This window comes from Hippocampus zosterae, chromosome 5 (assembly GCF_025434085.1).
Source record: "Hippocampus zosterae strain Florida chromosome 5, ASM2543408v3, whole genome shotgun sequence".
Taxonomy (NCBI): domain Eukaryota; kingdom Metazoa; phylum Chordata; class Actinopteri; order Syngnathiformes; family Syngnathidae; genus Hippocampus; species Hippocampus zosterae.
In genome coordinates this window covers 20,167,755-20,180,868 of record NC_067455.1, presented here as the reverse complement: position 1 = coordinate 20,180,868, position 13,114 = coordinate 20,167,755, and the positions used below count along the sequence as shown (strand labels likewise).

General features: G+C 40.6%; 1 protein-coding gene across 1 annotated transcript in view; it reads left to right on the top strand.

Moving 5' to 3' along the window:
* The window catches only part of me1 (malic enzyme 1, NADP(+)-dependent, cytosolic), a 74,863-nt gene that overhangs the window by 29,145 nt on the left and 32,604 nt on the right, over positions 1-13,114 (top strand). Inside the window, exon 3 of the mRNA XM_052064732.1 lies at positions 1,509-1,658. Within this exon, the coding sequence (XP_051920692.1) occupies positions 1,509-1,658 (150 nt within the window). The remainder of the gene's footprint in view (positions 1-1,508; positions 1,659-13,114) is intronic.

Here is a 13,114-nt window from a genome sequence, read left to right as displayed (position 1 = left end):
ATAAAGTAATAGACTTTTTTTCTGTCTGTGAGGTTCCAGGATAAAAGGATAAAAGGAGAAAGGATACTGCTTAAGGTAGTTAAAATTCATTGTGTTTTATTATGCCACAGTGCAAGACTTCAAAGTTCGATTTTTACTCAAATGTGACTTTTTTTGGCTGTAGGAGCAATTAAAGCCAAATGTATTCTGCATTTTCAAGATTGGATTTGGTCCATTTTAACATGTGGCCTTTAAGCTAATATGTTTCAATATTTCACAATGAGACCTCAGCTTGATCTGTCAGAGTGGAATTCATGCAAACTTTTCATCTTCAATATTTGTTACAAATCCACACATGATGCAAACACTGCTTTCTTCTACTTTTCCATAAACATACAGAGGCCAATACTGAAAAAAAATCAATTGAGTTGTGCTCTCAGTCAGTCACACTTGAAAATGTACCATAAAAAAACAAACAAACTCAAATATGTTTGGTTATTTCTTGTTTTATTTTGTAGCTTTACAGTGAGAATTCAATTGCTGCTTCACAGTAGGAGTGTGGAGCAGTATAGAAGAGTTGGTCTGTCTACAGTGTGCCCCACCTCGCGCCAAAGTCACCTGGGAGAGGCTTCAGCTCAACCTTGACAGATCAGGATAAGCGAGGGGGGTTCTTGTGTATGCGGCTAGTGTGGCCTTTATTTATTTATTTTTTTTTCATTTCTTTCATTTCCTAGTGGACGGATGTTCCTGTATGAATGACAGTGAAGTTAAGTTAAGTTTCTTGGACCTTGTGTTTGGGAGCCCATGCTCCTTCCGCATAGAGTAATACAGGATTCACACTGAGCATTTCAGCCGATTTCCTTTACAACTGTGTAAGAATGATTTTTTGGTTGTTTGTTCTAATTCATGGACAACATTCAGTAATTGATAAATAAAAATAAACAACATATGGTTGAACATGGAAAAAAAACAACCCACATGATTTATGTAATATGTATGGCAAAAACTAATATGGCTTTCCCAAATGAAAAAGTTTCCCAAGATCAACCATCATCATGAGGCAATTGTGCAGCTGTTGCTGCAGCAGAACATAAAGCAGAGAGGGTGTGGGATCCTTTCATCCACACAAGAGCCACCTTGTGCTTGAGAACTTATGGAAATGGTTCTGATTAGAAATAACAGTTTTTGGCATGTTTGACCTCATTTGGGTCATTTGCAACTTTTACTTCCCAGTCAAAGAACTAGAACAATAAAGGGCTTGTGCAGCTTTTTCCCAAGGTACAAGTCGCTATTGTACAGCACAGATTCATTTCACTCGGTTTGCTTTCCCCCCTCACAATTTAGTTTTTCTTACTTTCCCACTCGATTTCTTCTTTTAAATATTCTCTCCCAAACAAGTCCTCACTGCTATGCTGATTATGCCGGTTATGTCAACACTTCAATAGCTTTTGTCCATCAGGTATTGGTCCTCTGGAGGTTCAGTATTAACATGTGATGTTTTCCACTGTGTTCATCCTTGTCATTCCCAGATACGTGTTCTTGATGGGACTCCAAGACCGCAGCGAGAAGCTCTTCTACCGTGTGATTTTGTCAGACATTGAGAGATTCATGCCCATCATTTACACACCCACCGTTGGCCTCGCTTGCCAGCAATACGGCCTGATATTTAGAAGACCAAGGTGACACACACATACACGCACAGCAACGACTTATCCCATTGAATGTGGAAAATGACTTAAAACCGCAATGCAACCAAATTACTCAAGGGGCATCGAAACTTGGTGAGAAGGTGTTCGGTAGTTGCTTTTTTTTTCTCAAACTGCTGTGTCAAGAAACTAAACTGGGTGTTTGTAATCTTTCATTTATTTTAAATGCAATCTCTATTTCAACAAGGCAATTGTGAACATATTTTCATTGATATTCACACCAATGTCAACCCACGTCTCTAATACGAGTGACAAGAAAAGAAAAAAAAAAGATATAGACCATAGACCAGACCCATATCCACGGGTGGGCCAACCAGACCCGTCTCCACGGGTGGGCCATAGGGGGCTGTGCCCACCCATGAAGTTGTTTGTGGCACCTTACTTGAGGAACAATATCTAAAAAGTACAAGTCTTTATTTTGTAATTGAATATTTCCTTTATCACAGTAGGTATGTTGTGTTAAGAAATTCTACTGTTGAGTTGTGTATCACTCATACATTAAAAATATAAAGAATCAATGGTGGGATTATTTACACCTGTACTGTATATGGTTGACGTGAATCTAATCTGCAACAGTTTATCTTGCCGCAAAGTAGGTCCTAAGCATGCGTTTGCATGTATGTGTGCTAGCAATGCCCCTGCTGATGTCCCTCTCTTGACCCCTTTAACTGCACCCACTACAGCCGGTCATATTTGCTGTGTGGCTGAATGATTTATTGGTACAGTAGGTTAATGGAACACTCAAAAATGTCCTTAGGTGTGATGATGAGGGTGAAAGGTGTTTGTCTACTGTACGTGTGCGCGATTGGCTGGCAACCAGTTCAGAGTGTCCCCTGTCTACTGCTCGAAGACAGCAGCACACTGGCGACCCTCGTGAGGATAAGCGCGTTAGAAATTTGATGAATGAATGGAAAATCTTAAAAATATAGCATAGCTCATTTCATATTGGAACTTTGGCAGTAGCACTTTGATGTCTATCAAGCACTATTGCTCCTATAGCCTTTTGCTTTGCATGTAGCCCTCCTTGATTACTGTGTCTACACAGGGTTGGTTAGATTGGCAGATAACTACCTCATCCACTCAGGCTCAGTGCTTAAGAGGTGTGCCGGATAATCATCAGAAGTGCCAGAACTGCTTGTGTGAGGATAACAATTTTGTGTAAGGATACGGAAAGTTCCAATTGTTACCAGCTGGGGTTTGTGAGCCTCAGACGTAGAAGAAAGCTACACTCCAACAGGTTGGCAGAAAGCTCATGGTGAGCTTTTACGATTTCCAAAAGTGCTTCACTTTCACGTTCGAGGTAACGGCCAGACACCAAACCGCACCGGCTTGTGTTGCTTTTCCGTTACGACATGCGCTGGGCGGGATCAACTGTACTGTGCAAGACTCCACTGCACAGTGCGCACACACATTTTAGATTCTGCCATAATATTTAGACAATTAGTGAGTCTCAGCCCATTGCATGATGTGGAAGGGTCGCGCATCGGACCCATCAAATGCACAGACACTTTTACACAGACAAAAAATCAATTTCCGTGTTCAGGAGAGATGGAGACAGGCGCCCACCAAGACATATAAATGCAGTATATACAGTACACATATTGTGTTTTTCAACAGTACTTACCCATATTCATATTCACAACTTGATATGTACCAATGGATGAAGTCGTCAAGCTTGCAATGAGAATTTTCACGTTTGCCACTTGCTGTGTCCATTCAGTTCACTTCATTCAGGTCACTTTACAGTAGATAGGCAAAATAGCAGCAGGTAATCCCTACTCGTGGTGCCGTGTCACAACTCTAAAGAGAGTGCTTCAGCGTAACAAGTATGTTTATAAGCATTTGGAATGACAATGCACTCTTAATGTAAAAATAAACAGCTTTAGGATGGTGTCAATAATTTGCAGAGATTTGCTATTCGTAGTCAACTTCTGTCCCTACACCCTGTGAAAAGTCACCCGGAAGAGACATTTGCGACTTCCATCCATCCATTCTTTGTTCAATGTAAAATGTCATTCTGTTAAAAATATTCCCCTGTGGCCATTTAATTAGTATGCCTAAAAGCCAACATGGGAGAATGCACGCATATCTACTAAGACTACAGTTAGTCATGATAGGACCCATATTTGGAAGTTGCGGTCAGCCTTTTTAGCAAACATTTTGTTGGAAGGGGCAGATTAAAGCAAACTGCAGCAAACTGCTGAAATCAGTTCAGAGTTCACCTTTAAGAGAACGACAGCACAGATCTCATCTCTTTCTCAGTTATTGCTTTCTGTTAGGTGGGTTCATAGGGGTTATCAAGTGTCACTGTGTAAGAGAAAACTCATTTCAACTTCTAGCAACGGTGCTGGTCTAGCTTCCTTCCTCAAGGTTGTGTCTGACACTGGACTGTCTTTCTTGACCCCATCTCTGAATGGTATTCATTTAGTTTAAGTTGAACTTTGTGATTTTATTCTCTAAATACTGATAGTACAGTAGAATAACCATCCTGCTTTATTGAGATGTGAATTCACTCGGACGGAATGTTGACAGATGAACTCTCCATTGTAATTTTATAGGATGCTGAGACGACTATCCTGCCACTGTAAACAAATGTACGCAGGGATAAGTCAGGTCAAGTCAAGTCAAGTCAACAGTATTTATAGAGCACTTTCAAACAGCCATCGCTGCATACAAAGTGCTGTACATGGAGCAATTTAACATGCACAATAAACAGTAAGACAAATCGGTAATAAAGACGGTAGAAAGTCAAGTCAAGTCAACAGTAATTATAGAGCACTTTCAAACAGCCATCGCTGCATACAAAGTGCTGTACATGGAGCGATTTAACATACACAATAAACAGTAAGACGAAATGGTAATAAAGGCGGTAGAAAGCACCAAGCAGTAAAATCATGCTGAGTCGAATGCCAAAGAATACAAGTGTGCCATCCAGGAAAGCACCAAACAGTAAAACCAAGAACAAATCTAAATCATGCCGAGTCGAATGCCAAAGAATACAAGTGAGTTTTGAGGAGGGCTTTCCAGAGAGAGGGACGAGCAACAGAAAAGGCTTGATCCCCTTTGAGCCTCAGTTTAGTTCTTGGTACTTCTAATAATGTCTGGTCCACAGACCTGAGGCGCCGGGCAGGTATGTAGGGCCGGATGAGCTCAGAGAGGTAAGGTGGTGATGTACGGAGCTCCAAAGGTTTCTGGCAATGCAGTCCGCTCGCAGCAAATCTTGTGTATATTCACCCCAGTGAACAAACATATGCGGGACACCGGGGGCGTATTTCTGTTAGCAGCAAAAAGGCTCTCATGTCAGTGATGGAATGAGAAAGTCCGTCGGTACTGATCCGGTTAGTGACGAGTCCAGTGTCGGACCAAAACCCACTTCCGTCAGTGCTTAGTCTGTCAGTTCTTCAAAGTTTGCCATCATTCGTCAGGAAAACAAATGTCCGCCTTTGACGGTTTCCTTTGCAGTGTTAAGTTATATAGGTGTATTTGCATGCATGTTTTCTAGTTCAGGGGTGTCAAACTCATTTCACATTGTGGAGCACATACGTCGTCAGTAGATGTCAAGTGGGCCGGACCATTAAAATGATACCATACTCTGCTATAAAAAATGAAAATAATATGTATTTCCTTTGTTTTGGTCTTCGGAAGCACAAGAACATTCGGAAAATGTTGAAATGTAATAAACATATCTTTTACAAAACATTTCATGAAGCACCTTAGATTTCCTTAAACAAATATGCAATTTACTTTTATCAATCACATACAGTAAATGCATTGCAAATCATCCCACTGATTGTACAAAGGCACACAACTTTAACAAGTACTAAGGTATTGAAAAATATAGTAATTTAATATTAAACAAGATTTATAAAGAAAGGAATTTTTAAACCATTTACACATGTGCATATAATATCTAAATTTAATCCCTGCCTACACCTTGCAAACTACAGGAGAGTGCTATTAAATGTGTAAAGAATAAACTATTCACATGTCCTTGATAGTGTCTGCTGTGTTGGGTCTGTCTCAGTGACAGACTGAGACCGCTGTTGTCTTTGACTCTGATCAAAACGGTGTGTCCCCTAGCGGATACTCCATGAATTGCACCTTATTAAAATATTCATTCTGTGTCTTTTATGCATTGTTTTTCACTTTTAAATGATCCTGCAGGCCTGATCGAACCTCCTTGGGGGACGGTTCCGGCCAGCTGGCCGTATCTTTGACAACACTGTTCTAGTTGGACCATTATCATTTTTTCCCTCTCCCTACCTAGTGGTTTCCTTTCTGAACTCTGACTGTAAATTTCCCCATTGCGGGTCAAATAAAGGATATCTTAATCTTAATCACAGGTCAGATTAGGTCTCCAATCACTGGAACTCGAGTAAAGAGGCTTTCTGTGTGGAAACTGCAGCCTTTTCTTGTCATGCTTGACTTTACCAGTTAATCTGCTTCATGGAGTCGAAACCCTCCAACATCAGCTCTGTACAGAGGCCAAAGGTCAAGGGCTATTAAGTGTGAAAACACGGTGGTTTCGCTCATCGTTTGATGGAGCAGAGGGCGGAGGGACAAAGACACACATTCACATATCACAAGATTAGTGGACTTTACACGGTGTCTAGTGGGGCACGCTAATCTTTCTTCATCACTTTTTTTTCTTTCTAAAAAGGCATGTTGTGTACTGTATAGGTAGGTTCACAGCTGACCATCTTTGGCGGTTATTAATGAGTGTTTTCCTGTCAGAAAATTGGAGTGAAGCCCATGCCAGCATGTGTCTTGTGAAGCCATTCTAAGGAATACTCAATACACTGCGAAACCCCTCGAAAGTAAGTTAGTATGCTCAAGGTGCTCCATGAGTCAATGACATGTGCCAGTTCGTCTTCTGAAATGGAGATGGATGATCATAGGTTGGATCATTGTTGGAAGTCTGGTAGTGGATGAAGTTGAGGAAGTAAGACTGACTTCATTTGATGTAATAATGTGATCTATTTTAAATCCGTTGGGAGTTCTCAATGCTTACATACTGAATTTATGAGTCCATTAAATGGCACATGAAATCTCATACCATCCATCCATCCATTATCAGAACCGCTTATCCTCGCAGTCTTGGTTTTGGATGTTTCAGTGGTGTTCCATCCATTCTCTTGCTTTTCCTCTGAGATTTGTGGCAACCATGAGACTTTGAAAAAAAATCAGGCGTTGCAATCTAGAGGGTGAAAGTAAATTATGCATTTTTACAGAACTTGAATTTTCTGTCCCTTGCAATGTACAAAAATAATTCTAATGAAGTTGTGATGTTGGGTAAAACGGCAATAAAAACAAAATGATTAGCAATTCCTTTTCGAGCCACAGTATATTCACGAGAATACACTACAAGGTCAAGATGTTCAAACAGATAAAACTTGTATTTGTTGTTGTTTATCAGATATCCACTCCACTCCACAATCATGCATTGGCCTCTGGATTTAGTTTGCAAATCATTGATTTCTGTTTTTATATAGTTTCACACAATGTCCCAACTTCATTGGAATTGGAGTTTCTGTCTTGCCCATGTTGATACTTGTCATACCTTTAAAGAACATATCTCCATCACACCTAAAAATAATGAAATAGCCTCTCAAGCATTTTTCCATCTGTTTAAACATATCTTGCTGGCCATGACCAACTGAAATTCAAGTTATCTGTAAAAATAATTCTAGGTATCCGCAGAGTGTTTGGTCCTTGCTTTTCATGCCCCCTTCCCATCACCTCATTATTCCCGTATGATGTGGTTCACTCCAGCATAGCTGTCAACACAATGTATCCTTTGTAAATACAAACAGTGTAGATGTGAATATTTCAGTGGCCTTTGATTTAGCTGACAGTTTTGAACCCTATTCTAAAAGTCATTGGCAGGGCGAAGACATTTTTATTGGTGGTTACAAAAAAAAAAAAATCATAAATGAAGGCAAAACCTGGCTTCATCAAGCTGAAACTCATCTAACAACCATCTGGATTCATCAGTGGCTGTGATTTCTTTAGCAGTGCCTTTCTGTCCTGGATTGATCCTTTTCCTGCTGTTTCTTGCCTGCTGAGGAGTTGTGTAAGGCTGGCTGGGAATATGAACTGGAAATTCACACCCCTCGTCTGGACTCCTGAAGTGTTCAATTTCACGCGGCCATTTATGGTTGATGTCCATCTTTGAAATTCCATAACCTCACACTCAGGTTTCAATCCCCCCCACCCTCCATCTTGAGGATGGAGGGTGGCTTTTTTTTTTTTTACATTTTTGCCAAAGTGTTCTTGTAGATGTGATGAAAGACTGATAAGCCTGAGTAAACTGTTCATTACGACCCAAACCCCCCTTGAGTTTCTCCTCTCCGTAACCAGGACGATATACAGCCGGGTAAAAGACTGCGGTGGAATTAGTTTGAGGCTTTAACTGGTTCTCAAGAGGAGACTGATTCAAGCAGTGTGTTGTGTGCTGGTGTTCAAAAACCTCAAAAGTGTGGGAAGGGTAGGAGGTGGAAGAAAAGAGTTGCATTGTCTTTGGAGGATTGAACACTGGGAGGAGGATGTGAAAGGAAAGGAAAGCTGTCCGGAAAGAAAATTCCTCACGGTCACATTTCATGTCAAAGTGATGAAAGGACAGTGTTGGGCAGAAGTTAAAAAGTACTCGGTCAAGTTGCTTCTTCTATTTGGAATTCTGCAAAAATGCTGCTTTTGTGTGAAGAAATGATCGTGTTGAGGAAATGTCATGGGCTTAGGAACCACATAATTGTTGTGGCATTATGAACTGGCACTGACAGGAAAACGACTGGAGCTCTTCATTGTTTGGTCATTTGTTTAGGTACTTAGTGGCACACTGTATCCTAAACGTGCCGAAGTGTTGTCTGCAAGGAGTCTCAGTCATTTATTCCAAAGGTTTTTAGACCTGAACATCACAAAACTTACTTTGTCGAGTCTCGCATGCAGACGACAGTCTGGTTTCCCTGATGTATTTCCAAGGTAAATGGTGGGTCAGGGCAAAATGACTTCCTCTCACATTACATGGAAACATTTTGTTTTACATAACAGTTAACTTTCTTCAGCATATCCCGCAGAAATGTTTTCCATGGAAAACCATTGGAGAATGCTACTTGTTTAAAAAAAAAAAAAAAAAAGGATCATTGCTCAAGTACTTTGCTGCGTCTCGTCTTTGCAGCTCGTGGTCATATACCACATTCATTCATTCATTCATTCATTCATCTTCCAAGCCGCTTGATCCTCACTAGTTGCGGGCGGTGCTGGAGCCTATCCCAGCTGTCTTCGGGCAGTAGGCGGGGGACACCCTGAATCGGTTGCCAGCCAATCGCAGGGCACACATCCGATAATAAAATCTGTTTAATTGTGTGCTTCGTCTGTTCTAGACTTCATGTTGTCATGGAATTCAGGCAGACGTTATTACAAAAGACGTAATTACACTTTGATTTGCATATTCATTAAATTGAGTTTTGTTCTCCCTCCCACAGTCCTGGAGCATTTTTTTTTAATTTTCCATAACCCATCTTGTTCAAATGCATGGTCATGCTGAGTGGTGGCTTTCTTTCGGCTTAAAACTATTCAGGCGTTGCCACAGTGAATCATCCTCTTTCACCCCTCCCTGTCATCTGCATTGTATGCCTCAACTCCAGCTACCTGCAAATATTCTCTTACCACATCTCTAAATTTCATTTTTAGTCTGCCTCTATCGCTCTTATCTGGCACCTTTATATCCAGCATCCTTTTACCAATATCACTGTGTTAAACTAGCCTCTGTACAAGTCCAAAGCATCTCGATTTCATTTGTGTGTTTTCTGTGCCACTTGATGTAAGCATGGATTATGGAGAAGTTTAATTGCTGTGCTGAGGGCCTTCAAGGTATTGCCTGAGACATATCCATAAAAGTTTTGTTGGTTGAAAATGTTTGACCCTGAGATAAAATGATACAGATTTTGACAAATTGTGCAACATTCTCAAGGAAACCTTCACATACTTTAATTTTTCTTGTGCACTTTTCAAGGACTCAAAGCTACTCACGAGAACATTTTACAGAGAAAAAAATGTGGTGGTTTTCCTGCTATTCCTCATTGTGGCTAACCTTTACAAAGAGGACTCTGAACTCCTTTAATGGGATAACACCGAGTCATTGGTACAAACAGGTACTGTAGATGAAACATGGATTCAAATGAGAAGCCAAGAGGTCCAAGCCTTCATTAAAATGACCCTTGACTCTTTGAGGGATTTACACTTGACACACAATAAATTGTGGTTCACTGTTTCATAACTTGTGAAATAAAATGTGAGGTGAAGTCTGAGTTCTGACCAGTTTTGATGACTCTAGGGCAGGACTCTCTCAGTGTGGTGGTTTGTGTGGCCAAAGTTGATGAGTCTATATATTCGGAACCCAACAGCAGGAATCAAATAAAAATTCAGTCCAAAGACGCAGTCAAAACAATTAGTTACAGGTTATGGCACAAAATAAAATGTGGTTTCTTATTGCATTCCAACAATGTTATTTGTGGTCACTTGTATGTGTTTAGATGAAAATAAAGTAAAAATACCTGTGCAACGTGTTACTGGAAATGAAATGCTGTTTTGTCTGTGGCCACCGTTTTAACCTTCCAAATGTAATACTAATTCCAGCATCCCAGCAGCTGGTCTGGCAGACATGTCTCATGTGTTCATTTTGGAGTGGTACTCCAAAAATATTTTGAATATGAGGCCTGCCTCATTGCCGGTCAGGCATCACAAGAAAGGATCACAGGCTTGCATAAATGTTAATACCTTTTATGTTAATATACAGTGCTGGTCTCATCACAAAATGTTGGCAGTCCGTCCATCATTTGTCATCGGCCAGCCCGCCAGTCTGTCATCATCAGTTTGTCAATGATTTTAGGCCGGTCTGGTCCGCCATCGTTATTTTAACGATTGAAAGATAACAATTATGTTTCAGTCTTGGCTAAATTACAATTCATCACTGTTATTTTAGGACCGGCAGTAAAAAAATGAAAAAGTATTTTCAAGGGTAACAGGACACAATTTTCTTAATTTGTAAACAGTTTTGACCACTCTACACAATATACTGTATATAGAAACTATTTTGAACAAAGACCTTCGTTTCTGATGCAGATGATGATTTGCCAATGTGTTAAACCGCCGCAGTATAGTGGCAACTATGGCAGAGGAGGACTTACTTTATCTCAAATTTGCCTTAAGTAATGGTGGCTGTTATTGGCAGTCACCAAAAGTATCCAATACCATAAATGTAGGCCATTATCGGCTCGATACCAGTACCTGGTATCAGAACTCACCAATCCCGAGCTGCAACAATGAGCTTCATCAACAATATATCTTGAAGTTGTCTGAACAATGTATTTGAATGGGTCTTCCACAGGGGGATTGAGGTATAAGGCTTTTGCAATGGACATGTTGTCATTCAAAGAAAACCTCGATCTCGCTGAGATAATTGATGAACTAAGATCATATTAACCCTGGAGAACCCAAGAACCCTTTTCTTCTTTGGAAAATGATGAATTATACATCAAATGACTGCTATATGTTCACTGAACACCAAAATATACCTGTATGTATTTTCCAATATTTAATGTTTTAATCTTATTTAGGATTAGTGCCAAATTTGACCCTTTGGGATTTAAAGGTAGCATTTGAGTAGCAAAATTTATAGGGGCCAAATGAGACCCCGTGGTTTCTCTAGGATAAGCAACGCTAGTGGCACATACACAAATACCGAATCATATCCAGTTTGACACACTGTGGTGTTTGAGGACCATACAGTTCATTTTAAAATTCTTATTCTGCACTGTAAAAAGAAGACTGCATCCAATTATTTGGCTTGGTGGTGGTTTTTAATCTTAAGACAATAAAAAAAAAGATTTATTTCTAAGATGCCTCATCCTTAACGATTGACATTGCATTATTTTGTCCATCCATCATCCATTTTCGAATCCGCTTATCCTCACAAGGTGCTGGGGCCTATCCCAATTGTCTTCGGGCAGGAGACAGGGTACACCCTGAATCAGTTGCCAGCCAATCGCAGACATTACATTGTATATTTATTATTTGGTTTGTAGTCAAACCGCAAATCAGCCATATGCCCATTACAAAAGTGTCAAATTGTGAGGGCATCCCTTGTGCACAGCACTCTTCAGGTCATCCCCACAGAGTTTTAAGTGGATTCAGAGCTAGGCTCTGGCAGGGCTTTCTCCTTCAGTGCTCTGAATGTGTTATTTGGATATATGCGTTGGGTCACTGTTGTGCTGAAAGGTGAAATTCCTCTTACTTTTGGAACAGATCCCTAGGTTTTGAAGCCAATTTTTTTGGCGGTATTTGGATCTGTTCATAATTCCCTCCACCTTAACTAAACAGCTGTTCGTTCCAACAGAAGAAAAGCAGTGTGCTCTTGCCTCTATTATGCTTTACTGTGTTGTTTTTGTAACGAACAGACCATGCTTTAGAAATCCCATTTCACTTATGGGATATTTGATGGATTTATTTAATTTTGGAGATTTGGAATTAGAAGTTCGGGTTGCCAAATTGCCACCCAACATCATTATTTGAAAATATGAAGCATATGAAACATGTTTACAAAGATCGAACCTTTGTCGTGGTTCAAAGAAGACCAAAATTTTCAAGTGTGTGATCTTGACCTCTCACACTGTTGTCCCAAACAAGCTCTTCATGATATCAGCTCAACCTTGTGCGGCTCACTAAGATGAAGGAAAGGCGTTGAAGCTAAAGAATGGCGACTGGTTGTGTTTAGTCTGGACAGGGGTCAAGCCTGGAGGCTATCTTCTGGATGGGGCTCAAAGTTTTTCGGGTCACAGTGTGTACCCAGCTTTTCCACAGTCTGTGCCGTGGGTTTTGTGTTGGGCTGCAGGTCAGCGGCAGTGCTGTTTCATGTCATCAGGTTGTTGTTTTTTTAGGCCCAATGTTCTCGCCACACTCTTACAGGAAGACCACACATGGTAGCTCATAGTTATGTGGTCCTCCTTTCATCTAGAAAACGAGGCGACAGCTATGCAGCACGGCTATTTCACCAGCAGCAGCAGTCCCGACGCATACATTTTGTCCATCAAACACTACATTGATTGCAATGTATCCCCAAGCTCACGCATATTTTTTTTCCAGACTGGTTTACACAGATGTGGTAGATGAACTTAGAATCCTGTGGTGTGCAATAATATAGCACAAAAGCCTTTATAAAATGTGATACTTCTCCAGTCGACATCAGGGGTGCCCAAGTCCGGTCCTTGAGGACCACTATCCCGCCTGCTTTAAGACGCCTTCCTCCTCCAACAAACAGGATTCAAATGATCAAGTCATCAGCAAGCGTTGCAGAAAGCCTGCTCATTTGAATCAGGCCGCATGGGGGTTCTCAAGGACCAGACTAGTCTACACTATAAATACAAGAGCAGCAC